The 24,458-nt window shown below is 42.1% G+C and overlaps 1 protein-coding gene across 1 annotated transcript; it reads right to left on the reverse strand.

Annotated features, from left to right (window-relative positions):
* Positions 1-797: 797 nt before the first annotated feature.
* On the reverse strand, positions 798-23,778 carry nectin4a (nectin cell adhesion molecule 4a). Its single transcript, XM_039823362.1, has 11 exons — positions 23,385-23,778; positions 18,363-18,560; positions 17,292-17,459; positions 16,454-16,732; positions 14,035-14,149; positions 7,440-7,594; positions 5,698-5,857; positions 5,232-5,307; positions 4,842-4,904; positions 3,161-3,346; positions 798-3,017 (listed from the first exon to the last, which is right to left on the reverse strand). Exons 1-11 carry the CDS (start codon positions 23,437-23,439, stop codon positions 2,625-2,627), a joined length of 1,848 nt encoding a protein of 615 aa, XP_039679296.1. The 5' UTR covers positions 23,440-23,778; the 3' UTR covers positions 798-2,624.
* Between the last annotated feature and the right edge of the window lie 680 nt (positions 23,779-24,458).

The following is a 24,458-nucleotide window of genomic DNA, read 5'->3' on the forward strand; positions in this document are numbered from 1 at the left end:
TAGGCTATATATAGGCTACTTTAGGCTACATTCTCCCACTGTGATACAGCTAAAGTGGACCAACCCCTGCCCAAGGAAAAACCCTCCACCCTGACATCTAAACCCGGCCTCAGTTTCATAGGAGGTCCCTGGACTGAGCCAGGGCTGGACTACCAACCACACAAAGTGGGCAACTGACCTAAGGCTCCACTCAGACCCTTTAGGGGCCCTGAAGGCCACGCTGTGTGGTAACTAGCCTAGTTTGTGGTCATTTGATTAATTGATAATTATTTTTGGTAGGGGTTTGTATGGCAAAACCAACACACGGAATTATAAGAGCCCGCGGTGTCCTCTGCATTACTATCAATTGTGTTATGTCGTGTATAATGGCCCTGGGTCAAAATCTAGTTTTAATAGGCTACCTTCAATTCTTCAGCTGATGTTGTGCTTGCATGCATGGTGCTTATTCTTGAATGAATTTGTACCACAAATTTACTGACTTCACACCCAGCATAATGCAACAGGATACTTCAGCACCTAGAGGAGAGGGAACAGGTGGTTAAAGGGACAGTTCGGATATTCTGAAGTGGGGTTGTATGAGGTAGCCTACTTATCCATATAGTCAGTGCCTTTTAAAATAATAATTATCATACAACCCCACTTAAAAATACCAAACCAATCAACATGGCCCACTCCTCATTTTTTTCACACTGCTAAAAAAATCCCAGGATTCTCAGCAGACAATTCACTAGCAACCCAGAATAACTATAAGTGTAAACCCCCATATTTCGACAATCCAGAAATTATGAGTTAGCATCCAATATTTACAAAAACACATTTATTGCAACCCATCAATACAAGCTGATACCCATACATAGCCCTTAAAATAAATGAAACTCCAGGCAAGTGACCCGGAAGATCATTTTTCCGAAATCACAGTGGAATCCAGAGTCTTTCATAGTTCTGTAGTTTTGCAGCAGGCGCTTTCAGATCCCTGCACTTTCCAGCAGTACACATCAGGGGGCACTGTCTGCAACAAATACAACTTACATTCACACATAATAGGCCTACCATTCATCTGCTGCTTTTACCTGTTGGCTGACGGTAAATCATGGCACATTGCCTTTGCCACAAACTGTCGCATATCTGTATTGTATTTACAGAAGGTAACACAAATCAAAACAGTACAATGTAATACATGTGTGAAGAACAAAATAATACTTCATATTTGCCAAAAAAAAGCAAAAGTGATGTTTTTTTTTATATTTTCCCTTTGGCACATTGCTTCTCATCTCAGAACTGTAACAGAACCCAATGCATATACAGTATATACAACATGTAGGCTATCTACTATTATTCATCTACAGATAAATAAGACGTGCTTGATTTTGCGACAATATTAAGAATCTGCAAACGGAAAGTCATTGTCTTGTCTTGGAATAAAAAATAATAATAAAAAAAAAAAAGTTCAGATAAGTATGTCTGCGATGTGGCAGCTTTTCTGTCTCTCTCAAGTGTAGTCACAAAAGTAGCACATAATGCAGTAGAAAAAAAGTGAAATAAAAGTGTCTTTTACAAACATATGGCAGCTTTTCCAGCTTTCATCCACTGTGTATTTGTGTGCACAACATATATACACTTCTATTTATTTAGTGTGTGTGCGTGTTTAATATGTAGTGTTAAAACTTTCATTCTCGCAAACATAGGAGCAGGAGCAGGGTATGTTAATTATTTATTTATCTACTATATGTGTCAGCTGATTTACTATGTACTGTATTGATGATTGGGATTTAAAGAGATAATTCATTCAAAAAAACATTTTGCATATTTGCACAGATTTACAGATCGCTGTTCGATGTATCGACATTTTTGGCTGTATGAAGGCTTTATCTGTTCCAAATGTCTCAGTGCTTACAAGGGCACAAGGACAATATGACAGCATGGAGGTATGCATGTTGCAGGTGTGGCAAGAGAGGAACAACCCCATGGTTTGGATCAGATCCCAAACCGTGTTGTGTAAGGTGAACTTAGCACAGACACAGTCACTGCTACACTGAACACCACAACAGCCTAAAATCCACCCTCCATACCGAGGTGTTGCAATGTACAGTTCTGATGTACCAACTTTTCCCAAAGCCTCCTCTACTTCTCCTGCTGCTTTTTTCCTGATTTCCTACTGATGTTCTTGCTTTCGACATCCCACACAAAAGGTATGTCAACTGCATTCCCCTGCTACAGAGCAACAGATACTGCATTGCGAAAGACGAGCAAAGAGTATCGTCTGCTATTAACCGTAGAATAGCTGCACTGGAAATATTGCGACATTGTCTTAGTTTGTGCCAGTAGTTCTTGGGAATACACAACACAATGTTGATCACCAAACATCAGGCAGAAATCAGATATCCAGAAATGTCCAGTAGATGCTTTAGAGTAGATTGTTCCTTTTAAGACTTTATTCTATTGCATCATGTCCCACACACAATAAGGAAAAAGCAGCATTGCAGTCAAGGGGCAGATTTTTCATAATTGACCATAAACTGCATGGTTTCCTGGGCCAACTTTGTCCGCGTAGCCACGTTTGAACCACCTCCAAAACCAGAACTGTCCATTCTTGTAGTTTCACATGTTATTTTCCCAGCTTCCTGCTAAACTATCTGCGCCTTGTGGATCAGGGAGGCGTGGGGGCTGACCACAATGGGGCTTGGCCGGGGTTTGGGTCTGAGTGTGCCGTTAGTCTGCAGATAGCGGGTGCTGTGAGCCTCGGACACCTGGGAGCTGTTGGTCTCGCTGTCTTGGTCATCGGGATGCTCCTGACTGGCGGGACCCCCCAGACCTTCATCTACTTCATCCTCATCATCTGTTACCCGTGGGTAGTCGGAGCTCAAAGGAAGGTGCTGGTGAGTCTTGGTAACACTTCCTGGCCTTGAACCCCCATCAGATGGGATAATGGCGCTGCCGTTTAGCTGTCTTACGACATCAATGGACTGTACCTTCGGGAAGGTCGATGGCGTCAGAGGAGGGTGGAAACGAGTTTCCTGCTGCAATGACACAGAGCAGACACACTTCTTAACTGCATCGTCAAATATGCAGAGGTTAATAAGCTGGGTGAGATGCATTCCACAATTTGGTGAAATCAGGCATTGACTTGCCCAGAAATACACACGCACAAAGACACACTTACCAAAGACATAGCGCTGTTTCTCACGTATGTCTCCACTCTAAATCGGTTCTCCTCCTCTCTATCCGGAAGCCTGTCCCGTCCCCTCCGCGAGTTGTTATGCAGGACTGACCTGCCCAGCTGGTCAAACGCTACCCCTCCTCCCCGTCCACCTGAGATAGTAGATCGGCTGTCACGGCAGTGAGCCTCCTGTCAGCGCAGGGAAAAGACATTGATCAGTTTTTGCTCATGCACTGATTGGGCGCACAGATTCTAATGCCTTATTCACCCTTAATTTAAACTGAAGAGGCTTTAGTTATGGAGCAGAATCAATTTGAAGCAAGCCAAGTCATACTGAGATCTATTTAGTTCTAATGCAAATTGATGAATTAAAGCAATAGTCCAATATTTTGGGAAATCTGCTTATTTGTTTCCTTGAGTGTTAGATGAGAAAATTGACTCCACTCTCGTATCTGCAGGAGTGTCGGACTGGGGGGGAAAACTCAGGGTCCTCATGTGAGGAGGGCCCAAAAAGATGATAGAAATGAATAGCTGTGGGGAGGGGTCCATAGAAAATGCTTTTCTACAGGGCCCATCATTTTGTGCTATGTCCCTGCTTATCTGTATGCTAAATATAAAGCTATATCTTTATAAGCTATAACTATATAATAGCGATATAGCTAGACTGGAAACAGGGGGAGACAGCTAGCCTCTCTTGCCAAGATCACAAGGCCTCATGTAAACTTAGATTTGCTTTACTATAAAAAATTTAAAACAGAATTCAGAGCAAGATTATGTAACCCTTTTATGGGCCTAAAATTTCAGAATGATTTCCAAATCGTTTCAAAGACGCTTCTTGGAAAGAACTATGTAGTTTGGTAATTATCATAGGGAAAACAGATGTGTACACTTGCAATCATTTGATTCTAATTCATTGGTAGCGTAATCATGACCTGCTCAAGTCTTTTACTCACCGAAACATGCAACAATGTGAATTTTGTCTACATACATGTATATAAACATTTATGAACAATCAAGTTTCCAATAATAAATGAAAAATGAGTATTTAATTTACTTGTGTTTAAATTGAGCTTATTGTTTCCTAAAAATGAATACCAAATGACATTCTTCTTTCCAGGAAACATTAGGAAGAATAATGCTAAATAAAATACAAGATACACTGAATATCATAAGGTTTCAGCAGTGCAGCTAAAGGTCTAAAATGTGGGTATAAAAGGCTAGTGATTCCCCCTGTTGCCAGTGTTTGTGCTAAGCTAAGCTAAGCTAACCAGCTGATGGCTCTACTCTAGGTTCATATTTAACATACAGATAAGAGAGTGGGACCAATCTTCTCACCCAACTCTTAGCTCAATTTTCCAAAATGTAAAACTATTCCTTTAAGCACCATTTATGATCCATAGAGAGGGATAGGGATTTTTGTTGAGAAATAAAAAAAAAACATAAGGTCCCAAAAAAAAAGGTGGATACAAGTAGCTCAAAGGTCTGTGTTATTATTGATCATATCAATATCCGAGATGCACTCAATTTTAGATTTGAAATGTTGAAGCTCAGAATGTAGCCGTCTGGCATCTGGACAGTAAAGCCTCGGTCCGCGGCCCTGTTCCTGCACGCAGAGTTAGATATATAGATATATAGAGATATATATATATATATATATATATATATATATATATATATGACTGACCCCGAGGGAAGACATGCTGGTCCTTATGGTTCCCTCCACCCTCAGAGGGATGTTCTCCTCTGTCTGCAATGAAAAGAAACAGATTAGATGTGGGACTGAAAAGAAAAAAAAAAAAAGTCTGTGCATCTAACATCATGTCCTATGAAAACTTCCAAACCGACTCACTTGTAAGTGAAGAAAGATACTATAATTTGACTGCAACAACTATCTGACACAGTCTTGGGTAATCGTCACAGAACATATTTGAAATAAAAAAAAACTCTTGGATTGTGTGAAACGTATGGGACCAGCAGCCTGAATCAGGTCGCGCAGACACAGGAGAAAACACAAGGTGATGCTGCAGTAGGACAGTATGCTCGGTGTGAAAATAATAATTTGTAGTCATAGTACCGCTCCTCTGGCGTCTGTGCTGACGGAGTTCATTCTCCTGAAAGAAGCTTGCCTGGTGAGAGTGCTTATTTCCTCCCTGTGAGAAACCAGAGACAAAAAGGAGTGAGACATTTAAATGACTGAAGAAATTGACAGACGTCCCCTGTGAATTATGCGTATTTCTGAGCATTGGAAGTTTTAACGTTTGCTTCATTCTGCATGTTTCTCATTTAGTTTTCGTGCACATTTTCTGCTGTTATTTTGCACATCCAGCCCCACACAGTCATTTATCAACTGAATCTGACACTTCTTGTTCCTCTAATTCTACTTAACACACTCCACTTTTGTAACTGTCAGTAGTAACATGCTTAACGGCGCTGATTTGTTCCATTCTTAGCTAACCCTACTGGCTCAGTTTTCCCTGCGGACGTCATTAAAGTTCCCCTCTCATCTTATCTCATCTTAATGAAAGAGAAAGTCAACATACTTCCTCTCAGTCAGCTCCCTCTCCAGCTTCTTGTTCCTGCGTTTGTGATGACAAGTGACAGTGATGATGACGATGAGCATCAAGATTAGCAGCCCCCCAGCCACGCCCCCCACGATGATCATCAGGCTGTTTTCCGTTACACCCTTCCTTGGGTCAGATTCTGTAAAGTAGAGAGTGAGTTGGGGAGTTGATGGATGTGGTTTAGGCGCCCTTCCTTTAAGAAAAGGTGAATTTTCAATTAAAGGTCCCATGACATGGTGCTCTTTGGATGCTTTTATATAGACCTTAGTGGTCCCCTAATACTGTATCTGAAGTCTTTTATATAGACCTTAGTGGTCCCCTAATACTGTATCTGAAGTCTCTTTTATATAGACCTTAGTGGTCCCCTAATACTGTATCTGAAGTCTTTTATATAGACCTTAGTGGTCCCCTAATACTGTATCTGAAGTCTCTTTTATATAGACCTTAGTGGTCCCCTAATACTGTATCTGAAGTCTTTTATATAGGCCTTAGTGGTCCCCTAATACTGTATCTGAAGTCTATTTTATATAGGCCTTAGTGGTCCCCTAATACTGTATCTGAAGTCTTTTATATAGGCCTTAGTGGTCCCCTAATACTGTATCTGAAGTCTTTTATATAGACCTTAGTGGTCCCCTAATACTGTATCTGAAGTCTCTTTTATATAGACCTTAGTGGTCCCCTAATACTGTATCTGAAGTCTCTTTTATATAGACCTTAGTGGTCCCCTAATACTGTATCTGAAGTCTCTTTTATATAGGCCTTAGTGGAGGGGGGGTTGTGGCCTTGACCAACTGCCACTTTGCTCGTTTGAAAGCCATGATGTCTTTCTCTTTCTCATGAGTTGGCCAAATTCTCTGGGTGGGCAAAGCAGAGAAAGGGGAGGTAACCTTGCTCTTTATGACCTCATAAGGAGAAGATTCCAGATCGGCCCATCTGAGCTTTCATTTTCTCAAAGGCAGAGCAGGATACCCAGGGCTCGGTTTACACCTATAACCATTTCTAGCCACTGGGGAACTCATATTAATGTTAAAAAAACCTCATAAAGTGAAATTTTCATGCCATGGGACCTTTAAAACAAATGCAATTTCCCCATAAATTTAGTTTCTCTTTGTGGGATTTTGTCACTTTTGTTTTCTTTGGGGTTGTTTTGGGTCCCTGTGGTTATTTGGCGTCTCTTTGTATTCGGTTTGTGGTAGTTTTGCGTCTCTTTTTCACATCACTTTGGACCATTATTATTACCATATCTTTTTTTTATTATTATTATTTTTGTTGGGGTCTTTTCCCTTCATTCGATAGTGACAGTGGATGGACAGAAAAGGGGGGAAGGGACAACAGGGATGACACGCAGCAAAGGACAGGCAGGTCGGATTCAAACCCGGGCTGCTGCAAAGGACTAACCCTACATGGGGCGCACACTCTACTGAGTGAGCTAGAGGCCGCCCCATTATTACCATATCTGTGGCTAAAATGTTTAAAAAAAATCTAAAGCAGATGTGAAATAAAATAAAACTCAAAAAGCTTAAAGGCAAAACTTGCTAAAAAATTCTATCATTAGATCTGAGAAAAGTCTTTTAGTTACATTCATTCATCTTAAGTGCTGTCCAAAATGACTCGGGTGCTGCAACTAAACCTTATAATGACAGGGAGAACCCTGGATGTACTGTATATGTTCTCACAGTAAGTCCTTGTAGGCTATGTGATGTAACATCGCTGTCATCTACCTGCCACAGTAATCTCCACCTGCGCTGTCCCTTGTCCCACGTCATTCTTCACCTCACACAGGTAGGTGCCTCCATCTGACGAGTCCAGGGGTCGTCCAAAAACTAGGGTTCCATTAGGGTGGGGGATCACACCTTCCGGCAACTGTCCCCCAGTTCTGCAAACAAAATGAGACAAAGTTACATTCATTTAGATTAACACGTGGCCATTTTTACTTTATAATCTGTGTTAAATGGTAATCTGAGTTCCACATTTTAAAACACGTTGCAACATCTTCACATGTTTTTGTACTATATTTCACTTTAACCTTTAGGGACTGTACAAAAAAACACCCTCCCCACAATATCTCATAATAAGTAGCACAACACTATTGATTGATGCAATGCATTTAGCCATTAACGACTATTAAATGTAAACTATAATATGGCAATGAAATAATCATTTTCACATAAAGCCACAATAGAGGTTCAATTCAATTTTATTTGTAGTGTCAAATCATAACATGTGGACTTAGCCACCGGGATGTCACCTATTGGTTTGTGGACTACCGCTTTGAAGCCGAGTTTGACATTTTGGCTGTGGCAATCTTGTTGGTTTTTTTTAAGCCAGAAGTGACCATATTTGGACGAGCGGGCATGCTGGGGAATGGCGAGGGGTAGATCTGACTGACAACCTGAGGACGCCGCCATGGTAGTGACTTTTCAATCACAAGGTAGCCACACCCTAAATGATACCCCCGAAAATGAACACCATGCTGTATTAAAGCAACACCAGAGCACTTTTACCTCTTCGGTCCCCCTACAGGTTGGAAGCAGAATTGTACTTGAACATTATGCAAGTTTGCCAGATCCGGTAGCGGATCTGTGATTCGAATGAGACATAATGAGACATTACGACAGCGGTAATGGACAATTCCGCTTCCAACCTGTAGGGGGACCGAAGCGGGAAAAGTGCTCTGATGTTGCTTTAACCAACAAGTTGCTTGACCAACTACCACTTTGCTCGTTTAAAAGCCATGATGTCTCTCTCTCTCTCTCATGAGTGGGCCAAATTCTCTGGGCGAGCAAAGCAGAGAAATGGGAGGTAACCTTTCTCCTTATTACCTCATAAGGAGAAGATTCCAGATCGGCCCATCTGAGCTATATGTAGTATCTGGAGTTACAACCTTGCTCTATTCTTGTTAGGGAATTTTGCTGAGTCTATATGGAATTTGCTTTCTGAAGATTTACAACTTTACCTTATGTTTCTGTTCGAGGCTTATATGGGCTTTGTTCTATTCTTGCTTTCTACCCCTCACATAACTATGTCTTATGTTACACCATACCTGGCCAGCATATATACAGTGTTTCAGTGTTCTTATTTTGGGACCAGGTCTGTCGTATCTCCAAGTTTTCTGCAGGAGCTTGTAAATTGATGCTGAATTCTTTGATGAAATAAACCCTTTTACAATCAAGAACAGTGTCGGCGAATTCCTCTTCATACATCACCACAGCATCGCTATTAAAGACACCACACTTTCATTTTCTCAAAGACAGAGCAGGATACCCAGGGCTCGGTTTACACCTATCACCATTTCTAGCCACTGGGGGACCGTAGGCAGGCTGGGAGGACTCATATTACAGTTTTTTCCGATTGTTAGACGACAGTGGGCACAACTGGAGTCACATGTGCAAAACTCAAACTACAGTCTGCACTACCAACAGTCACCTGAGCTAAACAGTTCATATCACCTGCAAAACTCATTCAAAGCAACACAACTCTTAACACACGTCTCAAACAGTATGCACAGTCCTCACTGAGATAACACACACTGTCACTCAGAACACACTGAGGGTAAAAACACTAGCATCAAACACCAATACAGAAATTACAAACTTTCTCATCTTTACAGTTTGAACAATTTGAGTGACTTGACACTACTCAATACTTTATTTAAGGAAAAAATATAGATTGTATAGCATACCAATTTTTACATAAGGTAAACAAGAAGGAATGAAAATCAGCAGTTTTCTTCAATAAAGTATTTTGTACAAAGGTACATACGTAACAGTACCAAAGAATAGTGTGACTAATCCTGCCTCTCTCCAGCATCATGTGGCAAGTTTTCTTCATCACATTGGATGTCTGCATCATCTCTAAATACTAATGAATGTGGTGTTTCTATTGCTTTCACCTCCATTACTTTCTGAAAAACAGTAAGAACGCAGTGTTACTATTGTAAAGATATAGTGTTTTTCACTTTTTTTTATAGCTGTGTACATAACCTCAGATATCTTACCTGGACATATTGGCATCTTTGCTCTTTTACCCGTTTCTCTCAAACGGTACAGTGTATAACTGTTTCATTCTTATTTGGTGTTTGTATACAAAAAAGGCTTTCTGAGCTTTCTCTGTATAAATACCATATATGTTCACTAACTAGTCTAAAACAAGACACCTGCTTAGGCTTTCAGCTAAAATTGCAATCAGCAGTGTTTGATAGGCACCAGACTGAAATCTATTCTGTTTTGAATGTGTGGTTAACAGTTTTGACAGCAGTGTGTTAAAGTCATGGGGTAAGTGTGTAGAGTTTTGAAAACTGTGTTCAAGCAATGAAAAACGAACTAGAGTTTGGTCCACATGAACTGCTGCTGTGCAGACTGTAGTTAGCGTTTTGCACATGTGACTCCAGTTGTGCCCACTGTCGTTTAGCAATCGGAAAAAAACTGTAATGTTAAAAAAACCTCATAAAGTGAAATGTTCATGCCATGGGACCTTTAAGGCGCCTCTGAATAGGCTTCACCTTTCAGGCCCAGAGGTTGCTGCTTGCTTTTGACACATTTTATTTTTAATGTAGTTCTGCTTTCTTTTCTTTTCTCCCCCACTCTCCCCCCAAAGAATGTGAAAACCCTTCATACAGCAAAAACAAACACACAACCACCTTCTTTTCTGAACTCCTCTACAGGGAAAAAGACTTGCTCCCAGGTTGTCTATGACTGCTCATGTTGACCACACCACAAACTAACTGGAGAACGTGAAGCACAATGAAACCATTTCAAAGCATTTCCTAAACTTTTAGGAGGAGAGTTACTTTTTGTGTTTAACAGGATTAATCAGGGATTCATCTCTTATTTCAATTCTATTCCACTATTCTATTTTGCATTAATATTTCAATAATGCCTCCTAATTGTTTGGAACCACCTCATAATTCCTGGCAGTATGACTCAGGGACAATCTTTTAGAAACTTCGATGAGCAACACAGTCCAGGGTGTTGCCTCAGTGTTGTTGTTTTGAACGCATTTGATTGAATCGGTTGGAACAGACGTGACCTTTAATGCCTGCCTCTTGCTGTGAACATTATCAACCAGCACTGCCCCAGAAACACCGGATGTTTTTTCTCACTATTAAGGGAACATATGCACTGAAGCAAGTTTCTTTTCACGGGGGCTACACTAACCTATACCACTAGCAGAAAAGAGGAACTGTCTGTTTTTTCTTTTACATATAGACGCAGCTCCATGATAACATCTTACACGAATGCCCACATTCTGCTTCCTCTTCCTCCTCTCGACGCCCCCTTGGCTCACCTAAACCTCTCTGCCTACCTACCTGCTCCCACCAGTTTCTCTCTCGTATTGGGACTGCTCATCCCTTTCTCTTTCTCTTCTTTCTCATCCCCCTCTTCCTCCCTCCTTCGTGTGAAACTGTCTCATCTGTCTGCTCTCAGCACAAGCCGCAACACGACACTGTGACACCGGCTATTACTTCACCCGCCTTTTGCTGACAAATCCAACAGGTTTGCCCGCCTCATTTGTATGTGTGTGTGTGTGTGTGTGTGTGTGTGTGTGTGTGTGTGTGTGTGTGTGTGTGTGTGTGTGTGTGTGTGTGTGTGTGTGCACATATGATTAACAAAAGGTTGGTTGTTACTAGATATTTTTAATGCTGACTTGTATGTGTGTGTGTCTGATGGACAGTTGTTTGTTTGTGTGTGTGTGTGTGTGTGTGTGTGTGTGTGTGTGTGTGTGTGTGTGTGTGTGTGTGTGCATGTGTGTGGGTGCGCATGTGTGTGTGTGTGTGTGTGCGTGTGTGCGTGTGTGTGTGTGTGTAAATACATGCTCATTCATGAGTGTGTATGCCTGAGTGCATGGCGTGTGTCTGCATTTTTACTAAGGTGTGTTCCTGTGACTAACAGCAGGCAATATATATAAATCACCACATGGCAAAAAAACTACTCAAATCAGAAGAAACATCACCAAGCATTTCATCTTTTACATTTTAGAATGCCACATCTGTGTCAGGACTTTCTCCCTTAGGGCCAAACTGTCACTTCTCATACTTCATGGGAGACTTCCAATCACTTTTTGCAACTTACATTTTTCTAGTCAAACTCTCTCCGCCACACCTTGCACTAAAGGAAACCACTTATAGATGCCAGAGGGTGACTCAGGCAGAAGAATAAAGTCAAACCCTGGTCCGGGGCTTAAAGCTGGGCAGCAATGTGTCGCATTTTTGTATGACACACACAACATTTGAATATGTCAGTTTCCATTCGGGCAGCAGAATCAGGAGGTGACAATGCCAGGGCTTGTTTGGTTAAGGCATGTGGAAAGGGTGGAGATCCACGTAATTAATACTGAATAGATGCTCTCAGTTGTATAGGACTTACCGATGCAACATAACATGCATTGTGTGTGTCTTCGAGGTCGGACAAAAGTATTTAAGTGTTCTTAAACATTTGCATAGCCGATCTTTAGAATATTTGAAATCATGCGTTGTTTACGTCCGTGTTTTCTTGCTACAGTAGCAGTCGTCGTCACTAACATTTGTGGGCGAATTGCTACATTTCTGCCAATCAGATGGATGCTGTTAACAGATTGCTCATGTTTGTTTTCTCAAATTAGTTTTCAAATGCATTAACAGCCGAGCCCCAGAGCCTCTTTCCAGATTTATTCAAAGACAAGGCAGTAACAGAGTGACTAGGAGCATGGCGAATGGCAACTTGACAGTAATTGTGGATCTAAATTTGGTCAGCTTTTTCCATAACGAGCTGTCAACTCTGGAACACATTACAAACTGAAATCAAATTAATATAATTACAGATATAAAATCCTTTACAGCAAATACTAAGTGCTAGCTAAAAGCAAGCCAGAGCTGTGCATGTTTAGCTAATTGCACTGTAAATGACCAAGGTGTATTGTGTATGTAAGTTTATTGTGTGATGTGTATCATGTGATGCATATTGTGTGATATGCATACTGTGTGAAGTGTATTGTGTGATATGCGTATTGTGTGATGTGTATGTTATTGTATTTCCATATAGTGTATTGTGGTTGTGTTATACTGAAAGCTGTATATTTCCATTAACCTACACTTACATGTAAAAGCCCAACTAGGGATAGGAGTTGAAAAATGAGCAATAGCTGAAACTCTCTCAATGCATCGGTTTCGTGCTCTGTATTGGAACTATGTTAAATTGCATCATCCCTATCAAATGAAATATAATTTGAAATTGAATTCAGATGGCAGGATGTATTTAACACCAGTAAACAGAGACCCACTCATAAAAACATTGCTCCATAGCGCTACAGTGGCAGATTTGCTTGCGTAACATCCCGTTTCAGGGTTAGTTCTTTATTTTCCACACACGTTGATCAGCCAATCACGCACACACACTTGTAAGGCTAATACTTCATGTCATCACTTGATGTGAAACTGGCATTTTCTCTATTGAAATTGAGTTAAAAAGGATGCGTTTATTTCCCTAAACCAGTGAATGTCAATATTGCTTTGAATGATGTGTTTTTCTTGAGATAGCCACTTAAATCTGAAGCACACAGTCACGTTAAAGAAGAGCAGGAGTGGAGCGATAATAAAAACATTTGACTTTGGTCTCTGAGGATGTCCTGATTGTAGCCTCGCCAGTGGTGGAATGTAACTAAGTACATTTACTCAAGTACAGTACTTAAGTACAATTGTTGAGGTATTTGCTCTTTACTTGAGTCTTTTCTTTTCATGCCACTTTCTACTTCTACTCCGCTACATTTCAGAGAGAAATATTGGACTTTTTACTCCACTACATTCATCTGACAGCTTTAGTTACTAGTTACTTTACACATGAAGATTTTTGCACACAAAACACATGTAGTTCATAAAATACAATGTTTTCTTATAAATTAAACTACCCAACAATGTGTAGTCCAGCTGAAATGATTAGCCGATAAGCTAAACACTTAGTTGATTGACAGAACAGTTTGGATCGTTTCCAGTTTTCTAAAATGTGAGGATTTTTCCGCATGGAGTACTTTTACTTTTAATCCTTTAAGTACATTTTCCTGATAATACTTACATACTTTTACTTAAGTAACATTTCCAATGCAGGACTTGTACTTGTAACAGAGTATTTTCACAGTGTGGTATTAGTACTTTTACTGAAGTAAAGGACCTGAATACTTCTTCCACCGCTGAACCTCGCCTGAACACAACCGTGGCATTGAAGCAAAAGATAATTGGTTTAATTGCTGTCAGAAGTTACGAGAAAAGTAACAGTGACCAGACACAACAGGCAGTTAGTCACACGAGTAGCAGACAGCCAGAGAGGGAGGCGGGTCCTACTGTACCTGGTCCAGGTGAAACTCGGTTTGGGGTTTCCTCCACTCACGCACCTCAGGGCAGCATTCTCCATACCCACAGACCAGTCTCCGTTGTAGCCAGACACCTCTGCATGTGGAGGGACTGGGAGGAAGAGCAATAACAGGTCAGCTTTGTTCAGCTGAGGCACGTTAAGGGTAAAAAGGAGGCATTGTTGATCACTTCAGAATGATCACTGTGTTAGGGGTTTTTAAGAAAAGAAAAGAAACTAGAATCCTTTGTTCTGATTTTTTTTTTTTACCGTTGAAATCTTTGATGGAAGGGAATTTAATGTGGTAAAGACATTCAGGCACGGCAAATGTTTGCTCAATAAAGAGAGAAATGGGGGAAAAGTGATAAAGTGAGCTTCTTCTCTTCCTGCTTTGAAGGGATGCTGACGGTGATTAGGCATTGGTGATCACTTCAGAATGATCACGTGTTAGGGTTTTTAAGAAGTCATTACAAAAGGGACGCTGACGGTGGTAAAGACAGGAAGTACGGAGGCACTGGTGATGACTTCAGAGTGATCATGTGTTAGGGTTTTAAGAACACGTCTGAGGAAAGGGGATTTAATATGCTACTGCAAATGAAACTGTTATTAAAGAAAGAGAGGAACGTGAAAAGTGATCCGGTGCTTCTGAAGTCTCTTCCTGCTTTGAAGGGATGCTGACGCGCTATTATGGATCGAAGCAGCCCGATTGGTTGATTGGCATTGACCTCGAGTGGTTGAGGTTAGGATAGCCGACTGGTCAGGGGGTAGGACCTGAACAAATCGGGTTACGTTACCTTGCGTAAGCATGGACGCCTGGCCAATGGTAGCGTGTGAATGCTGTTGAAGGGGCGGGTCTTGCCTAGAAGTTGCGTGGGTTTCATAATAACGCAATGCGAACGGTGATAAAAACAGGAAGTAAAGCTTAAGGGCCCTATTTTAACGATCTGAAACGCAAGTATGAAACGCAAAACGCAAGTAGCTTTGTGGGCGGATCTCAGGCGCTGTTGCTATTATACCGGCGGGATAAATGACTCTTGCGCCCGACGCAAATCTAAAATGGGTTGGTCTGAAGATGATCTGAATGTGTGGTTTGGGCGTAACGTGAAAATAACCAATCAGAGCGTCATCTCACATTCCCTTGTTCCATGGAGAATTGCTATTATGACGGCGGATTTGCCTGGCGTACGCCAGCAGGAGCTGTCCGGGATGCGGCAAAGTAATAAATGCCCGTCTTGTCCGGGTGGCGATGTTGCTGCGGCCTCTCGGGCGCATCTCCTCAAGTGTGGAGAGGATTGCTGCAGCCATGCAGCGTGGGCCTCCAAACACACCACCTGCACCTGTTGTGCCCCTTCCTCCTCCCCCCACTCCATCTCCGTCCACCCGCTCCACCAGGAGCGCATCGCGCATTACTCCCGGACCAGATCCTGCCAGAGTGTCCAATCCCACCGTAGTTCAACATCACGTCTACTTAAGTCCTCTAATATTTCCTCATTTATGTCATCAACACATCCATGATTCATGGAAATGTGTAAAACACAACAAGCCACAACGAATGCTGTGACTTTTTGAGGACTGTACTGTAAAGTGCCTCCTGACCTATCCAAACACCTGAAGCACATTTTCCTTTGTAATTATGTATGGTTTGCAAAAATGGGAACTGCTGCATCCATTTAGATGAGAGAAGTGTATGCGCGTTGTGCACACGCTACATTATGGCCAAGCATTCGTCCCTAAAATAGCATCTGAATAACGCGCTACTGACTTTAGACTAGCGCTACTGACTTTAGACTAGCGCCACTGACTTTAGACTAGCGCCACTGACTTTAGACTAGCGCCACTGACTTTAGACTAGCGCCACTGAATTTAGACTAGAGCCACTGACTTTAGACTAGAGCCACTGACTTTAGACTAGCGCCACTGACTTTAGACTAGCGCCACTGACTTTAGACTAGCGCCACTGACTTTAGACTAGAGCCACTGACTTTAGACTAGAGCCACTGACTTTAGACCAGGTTTTTCCTGGTCAGTGGCGGAATTGTTTTCTGAAACTGCAGAATAGCACAAAGTAACGTTTACCGCCCCCAAAGTAACCGCCCCCCCAGGAGCACAAACACATTCCCTAATTTACCGACGTGCGTCTGTGGAGGGAAAAGTCTGCTGTGCGTCGGGTGCAAAATAGGAATGATCCATGCGTCGGTGTACAAAGTCAAATGCGCTGAGTGCAAGATAGGGCCCTAAAAGTGCAACCAATGATGAAACTGTAAAAAAATAAAATGTATGCTTGGTTTGCATGTTTCAAATGTGTCAATTTTTTGAACGAGAGTGCATTTTCTGCATCAAGCGATCAATTCATTGATTTTTTAAATTAATTTTTAAAAATGTAACGCTGCTTCGGTGTGATAGTGTTGAATACTCACAGTGCACCACCAGCTTGTTGCTGAACCGGCGGGGGCCCTCCAAAGTGGGATGCCACACCAGGCAGTCCAGCTTCTTGCCGTTCATGCTCCTCAGTGGGTGCAGGGAGAACTGCGAGGAGACCGCACCGTTGTTGGAGGAGCGATTGCTGGACTGGCCAGTCAGGTCGGTGTCCCAGGAGAGCTGGGGAGGGGGGTGGGCTATAGAGCGACAGGTAGCGGCCAGCTGGAAGAACTGTCCCTCCACCAGAATCACAGGGTCCAGGGTGGAGATAGGAACGGCTGGAAGGGGGGGTTGTTACAATGTTTGGTCAGAAGGGGAAGACGCTGATGATAAGTCAACACACTTAGCAGTATGCACACATAGACTTAAAGAGAGCTTTAAAAGCCCTGTAACCACATGTGCTCACTCATTTTCTCACTAAAGGTGCGAATAGTACATGCACATGGTTCTCAGAAAAATTTAGAACTATATTTTGTTGATTTCACATGAGAGATTTCTTTATTTGTGGTTCCGTCAGTGCTCCACTCTTTGGTTTGAAGTGGGCGGGGCTCAGTTAGAGACAGGTGATGTCACATATCTGAGTTTTTCTGTATTAAATGAAGTGTTGACTAATGACTTTATCACATTTTAAACAATTTTAGTTGCCATTGCAATTGCTTGTTTAGTCATAAGAATGTAATGCTACAGAGATTTCAGAGTTTTCAGGGACTTCAAACTACTTTCGCTGCTTCAAATAAATAAACAAGTCAGCTACAGGTGACAGTCGTCGTGATTCCCTTTTGTGTTACTATCAGTTTGAATCTTCGTGGGACATGTCAACACTCATCGGGGACTCACTCCACACGATGAGGGACATCTCTCTGTCAAAGTTGCCGGAGGGGTAGGTGATGACGCGGCACAGGTATTTCCCCTCGTCGGAGACCTCTGTGCTCACGATGACCAGAGACGAGTCCACGGTGGGTTTGGTGCTTTTGAAGTGCACACGTCGAGACCACATCCCAAACGCTGCAGAGAGGCAGAAAAAAAGAGAGAGAGACAGAGCGGGAGGGAGGAAGAGAGTTAAAAGGCCACGTGAGGAAGGATGTGACACAAATAATTTCATCTAAAACAGACCTCAGGCTTTCTTTTGTCACTTCCAGTCCCACACACATGCCTGCACTATTACTAGACACTGCATTTACATTCTGTGTGTATAGCTCACAGTGTTATGTCTGTGGCGTGTTTCACACTCCCAATGGGTTTAAGTTTCAATTCCTAAATCATCAACCAAAAGATAAGAAACCAGAAATAAGATCAGAATCTTGGCGCCCATGAAATATTTAATACCATAGCAAAACTGTCGGTCCACAGCTCATCTAACACGTTTAGATGGCTGTGAGCACTCGCCTTGAAGCTCTATTAGTTCTATTAGCGGAGGAGAAAAAAAAGCCTCCAACCCACACTCGTCAGCTGAAACTGACAAATGAACTTGTTATACCACAAGTGCTCGGTGGAATGTGCATATGAGGGTGAATGCTACGATAAGGAGAAGTTTCTCACTGTGAGGCAAGGGGAAGTTATTCTTAAAGAAACTTTTTTTGAATTTTGTCGTTCAAGTTTTTGTTATTATTATTTTCAAACATGGTGCAGAAAGTGGTAGAAAATGTGGAAAATACAGTCAGAGGAATGGCAAATGAATGAAGACAAAGTCAAAACGGTTCCTGTTGAAATAAATATGAACGTACAATTATGCACACTAAATTGTGCGATCACGGAAGGCTTGTATCATGTGGATGCGCCGACAGTTTTGTTGTCATTGCATAGAATTCCTCACGGGGGAGAGAGAAACCACGCACTATAGCTTTAAAGAAAAAACAAATTTTTAACATGTGGCAGAGCGAATGCCACTCGGCCACGGTACCGACTGACCTGTCTGTCCATCAGTGAAGTGTGCAGTGATGATCTGCTCTTTGGTGGCATCGGGTTTCTCCTTATACCAGGTGACCTGCACCACAGTGTCTGTCCCAGTCGGCTGGTAGAGACAGGGCAGGGTGGTCTTGACCTCTGCCAAGGAGCGGATGGGATCCTCTGATGGCACATCCACAAAGTCTCCCTGTATCATTGTAACTATAAGAGGAGAGGGGTTAATTAATGCATTCATGTTGTGAAGTCCTGTTGCAGTGGTGTCTTAAAGTGCTCATATTGTGCTCATTTTCGGGTTCATAATTGTATTTAGAGGTTGTACCATAATAGATTTACATCGTTTAATTTTCAAAAAACACCATATTTTTGTTGTACTGCACATTGACGCGGCTCCTCTTTTCACCCTGTGTGTTGAGCTCTCTGTTTTAGCTACAGAGTGAGACATCTCAATTCTGTACCATCTTTGTTGGGAGTCGCACATGCGCAGTACCTAGGTAAGGACTACTAGCCAGTCAGAAGCAGAGTATGAGGGCGTGCCCTGACAGTACCTAGGTAAGGACTACTAGCCAGTCAGAAGCAGAGTATGAGGGCGTGCCCTGACAGTACCTAGGTAAGGACTACTAGCCAGTCAGAAGCAGAGTATGAGGGCGTGCCCTGACAGTATAGGTAAGGACTACTAGCCAGTCAGAAGCAGAGTATGAGGGCGTGCCACGCTAGCAGCTAGGCGAGCATTATAACGTGTGTTACAAAGTGACCATGTCTGTCTCTGAAGTAAAGGCTGGACTACAATAGAGCTGTTTGGAGCAGTTGGTGAACAGGGTTTTCTGTTGGAGATGGTTAGTCCCTTTGGGGTGGACTTTGGGCTTTTTCACTTTGTAAACCTATAAAGTGCACAAAAAAGATATATAACACGAGCACTTTAATGTTGTGATTTTATTGTTGGTACTGTTGTGGGCGAATTTTAATACTGTGAAATTTGATGTCCTTTATGTTTGTGTTTTCATACTCTAGTGTTTGGTTCCCCTTCTGACAGAGATGCTATTCTCTGTTTCCTGTCCAGGGACTACAGATGAAAAATGATGAGATCATAGCTAACTCTGCTACATTCTACTCTGCTCCATTTCAGATTTTCAGATTGAGATGTTTGCCTAAAAAACACATGTAGTTTATAAAATACGTTTTATTAAAAATTAAACTACCTAACAATATGAGGCCCTACAAGTCCAATTGACATGATTAGGTGATTAAACACTTAGTTGATTGACAGAACTGATTGAGTACTTTTAATTTGAATACTTTAAGTACATTTTCTTTATGATACATAGGTACTTTACTTAAAGGTGCTGTAGGTAGGATTGTGAAGATCCAGGACTACAATTTTAACATCGACAACTTCTCAGTCCCTCCCCCTTTTCCGCTAAAATCGCACTACAGGCTGTAGGTGGTGCCAGAGGAGCTGGATTTTTGGAAATGGTACATAGGGTCAGTTTCAGCAAATATGACAGAAAGTTAGTTTTATAAGGCTTACCTACTGCACCTTTAATTAACATTTCCAAAGCAGGACTTTAACTTGCAAAAGAGTATTTTTACTGTGTGGTATTAGTACTTTTACTCAAGTAAAGGATCTGTATACTTACTAATAATCCCATTTGCTAATTTGCACACTTAGTGCACAAGATAACTGCTCTTCTTACACATTTGCCAATTTAAAAAGACAGTAGCTATATGAGGAAGAAGCTCAAATTACAAAAGCATGTTTACTTCCCACTGAAGAATGTGGTCTAGCCATAGTAACTTCTCTTTGCTGACCTGTCAAGTCGCTCATTTTGGTCCAAGTTTCTTCTTTTGTCATAGAAGTTAATAAGGTCTTACTTTAAATGTTTGAAGTATTCAAACTTATTTGCTTTTATTGCCCAGTTTTAAATGAGAAGATGGATACCACTCTCATTTCTGTCAGTTAAAGGTCCCATATCAGCTAATTATATATATATATATATATTATAATTCGGTTTCTACTAGAACATGTTTGCTTTAATGTTGAAAAAAACACATTCTTTTTATCCTACTGTCTGTCTGAATATACCTGTATCCACCCTCTGTCTGAAACCCTCCATTTTAGCGCCTGTCTCTTTAGGCCCCCCTTAGCTTAGCATAAAGAACAAACTAGCCTGGCTCTGTTTGAAGGTAACAAAATCCACCTACCAGGACCACTAAAGCTCACTAATTAATACATTATACTTTTATTCTTTAATCCATATAAAAACCAAAGTGTAGGAAATGGCACGTTGTGTATTTTTTTACAGGCTGTGTGCCAGACAGGTGAAAATATCACAGCGTGTATAAAAATACAATTCAAGGGGCTGAATTTAAAGGGCAAGGTTGAGCACAGACAGGGTTAGAGGAGTCCACACAGGGTGAAGACAGAAAAGAGGGAGGATTGAAAACATGTTGTCGATCAGAAGAAGCACAAGTGAAGATATGTCGCCTAACTAGTTGTTCGAGATAAGCTTTCAAAGCTGGGTTACCTCAGTGTCTGGACAGAGCGAGACGTCCAGGGCCTCAGGAAAGATACGAGACATGAAACACACACACACACACACACACACACACACTGTGTATTGTGAAACACTATAAACCGCGTGCGTCTTTTGTTCGGTGTAGAAAAACTACAGGGGTGTCAGATTATCTTGTGTTGTCCTCCAGAAGGCTCATAAAGTGCACACACAGGAAATATACTGTCACGGGATGCTGGTCCCTGCAACATGCAACCATTGCATGGTTTAGGAAGTTTATTTGCATCTCTCAGAGGGATATTTCTCTTGGCACGCTGCTGAAAAAAAATTCTGTTTTGTGAGAGTGCTGCGCTAATGCCAGAAAGTGTCATTTGCCTGTGCCACCTAAAAGCCTGGACGGGTGATTCATCGTCACAGTGTATTATTATTGTTATTATTATGTTGGGTGGGGAAAGTGAAAGAACAGCGCTTGTCCCTCCCTCATTACCACCACTGAGGTGCCCTTGAGCAAGGCCCTTAACCCCAACCGCTCCAGTGGAGCTGCTCAGGGGCCAGCAGATCAGACTGGGGTCCTACTGGACAGCTTCCAGGTATGAATGTGGAACTGTGTGAATGTGATCAGGGCGTTCCTGCAAAAGAGAGGCTGCCTCTCAGTGAACCTCCCCTGAATAAATAAAGGTTAAATAAAAAAAATAAATAAAATGTTGTTGCTCTTGGCATCAGGCTTGGGTTGCAGGTGAATGATCAGAAGGTGCGAGGTCTCGATGGTCGTGACCCCTGTTGAGACTGAAGGGAAAACAGCTTGCATGGGAAATGAATTTCAGCAGCTGGATTACTGCCAAACACTATCACTATCGATATTACTATCAACGCACTACACGGCACGCCATGTGTACGTAAGCTGAAATGCAACACGGTCTGGCCTTTTCATGCGTCGCCTCTAAAGTCGCCTGATCCGTCAAATGTGCCACTTGAAGCATGCATCTCTGATTTAGCCGTTTGCTGTTGCAAAGAATGAGGTTATTGTGCTGTGGACAGCAGTTCTAACTTGTTTTTGGTCACTTACAGGATCTGTTTTCACAAGTCTACATTTCCAGTTTCTCTGTTGTGTGACCACGTTTTGAGGTATGTAATGCCATGTTTCCACTGCATGGTACGGCTCTGCTAGACTCCACTCCCCTTTTTTTTGGTACCGGTACTTTTCTCTTTTTGTTTCCCACTGCGGATAGTACCCCTCCAGTGTAAGTGGGATTCTTATCTGATTGCCATAGCAACGCCGCGTGAAACTGTCATGACTTCATCTTCAACGCGACACAACAAGGTCCAGAACATTTAAAAAAATAAATAAAAATAAAACCTCCTGGCACAGTAGTTTCCTATGGTACCACCAACATGGTGTTAATACAGTTTTGATACAACTGCAATGTAAAAGATCTTATGTGGGAACAGAGCATTATACTGTCCGTCTCACACACAATTCTGTTGATCCACTCTAATTTCCGTGGAAACGTCGCTAACGCAACTTGTACCACGTTCACAGGTTTGGGTGTTTTGTGTGAATCAGTCTCATGCTGAGCAGCTCTTACAGGTGTTGATTCAATACCTGATGTGGGAATATCTGTTGGTTATGTGATTCACACACTTACCAGCAGACCTGATGAGTGTACTCTGCAGACAGGTGTGTTTTTCCATGAACATTTGTGTGTGTGTGTGTGTGTGTGTGTGTGTGTGTGCGCGTGCTTGCGCGCGCGCAAGCGCGCGCGGCGCGTGTCTTTGTCACCCTGAGGTTTAAGCCATACTGTGGAATCTGCCTGTGCTGTATTACTGGAATAACACTCAGCCTATCCTACCTTTTTGTATGGGATTAAAAAAAAAAAATACTTATCCACTTTACCTATTCCATAAGTAATAGTCTGATACACAGGTTATTGTGTTATAATAAATTTTTTTTATATATATATATAGTAATAATAGTTCAGTAGAAAGACCTTTTGAGGCTGACGTGCATAGACCAGAAGCACGACACGTACACCACACATTTCGGCTTAAGCAACACAAACACACACACACACACACACACACACACACACACACACACACACACACACACACACAGTGTCAGGCAGAAGGAGGGGGATTGATCATCGGCAACCTGTTTTTCCAGAAATATCAGACTAGTGTTTTCTGTAACAGCACTGCTCCAGCAAAGGATAACCTGCCCAGAGCGTACCCAACTTAGCTTATGAATATGCACGAGATACTGTCGGCCAGCTTTCATAAGAAAACAAACTAAAGGTACCATCTTAAATACCTATTTTTGCCTAACACCGATATCCAGTCTGTTGGTATTATGAACAGGTCTATACGAGTATCATAGCCTACAATAAGGTCACTATATATGTAAATACTGCAGGCACACTATGGCCCTGAAAGGAATATCATATCTGACACCAGACGAGGATGAAAACACAGACATACTGTAAAGTCTTGCTATCTCTTTCTAAAGCCTTCTTACCAAAGATCCAGAGGACACAGAGACACCCAGACAGTCTGTTCAGCAGAGGTGACATTCTCCTCGGCAGTTAACCGCGCGCAAGCTGGGACGATTTCAGCGCCGAAATGAAGCTCATCAGTCCAGGTAATGGTATCCTTAATGAGAGGTATATGCATCAAGCACCGAGGGCGGACTCATGCCTCCATCCTTGATCCCTTCCAAAGCCCTGTCCTGTTGTATAAACTCAGTCCTTGTGGAAGAAAAAAAAGTGCAAATCCTCTCAGGGTGCTTAGGTGTTGGTTTGTCAAGCACACGCCAGCATGTTTGCCCTTTAGGAAAAAGAAGGAGCAGCTTTACCTGTTTGGGATACACCTGTTTGTGCTGCACCTTTCTCTCTGTCTCTCTCTCTCTCTCTGTCTCTCTCCCCCTCTGACACACACACGCCTACCCACGAACACACACACTCGCACCAAAAAGTCACCTTTCCGGTTTGGTTGAGGCAACACGACAGTTATTTTCGCGTCTTTACTTGCTCTGCTCAGAGGAGAGGCAGGTGAAAAGCAGACGGTTTAAACTGGGTCCACGTGACGCAGACTGGACACCCTACTAGGCTGGTGCCTCCTCCCGTAGGAAAACAACATATTAATCCTTTAAATTTGAAAATGGTTAATGACAAATAGCAAATATGAACACCGCAGAGACAGAATTTTGTAATCACAATCACAGGAATAAACAGGAATTGTGCCCACGTTTGGATCATTTAATCTCCAAATGAAATGTCATCATCTACAACCACCTCATAAATCAATAGCACATGTTTTTTTTTCCCCTGCGTTGTTTTCCACCACACTACAACCCTTCTCTCCTGTATCGGTTACATATCAAACATGTTTCTCATCAGTCTGATCTGGGCTAAGATTAAAACTTTTCAGACATAAATCTTTAGGAGCTTCCGTTGGTAGCCAAACCACTGTCAGACAATGATTAGTTTTATTCCTTTCTGGGGTTGTTCACCTTCTGATGACTGGAGGTTTACCACTCCCTAAATCATGTGTGTCAAACTCAAGGCCCGCGGGCCAAATGCGGACCCTTGCG

Source organism: Perca fluviatilis, chromosome 14 (genome assembly GCF_010015445.1).
Source record: "Perca fluviatilis chromosome 14, GENO_Pfluv_1.0, whole genome shotgun sequence".
NCBI classification, from domain to species: Eukaryota; Metazoa; Chordata; class Actinopteri; order Perciformes; family Percidae; genus Perca; species Perca fluviatilis.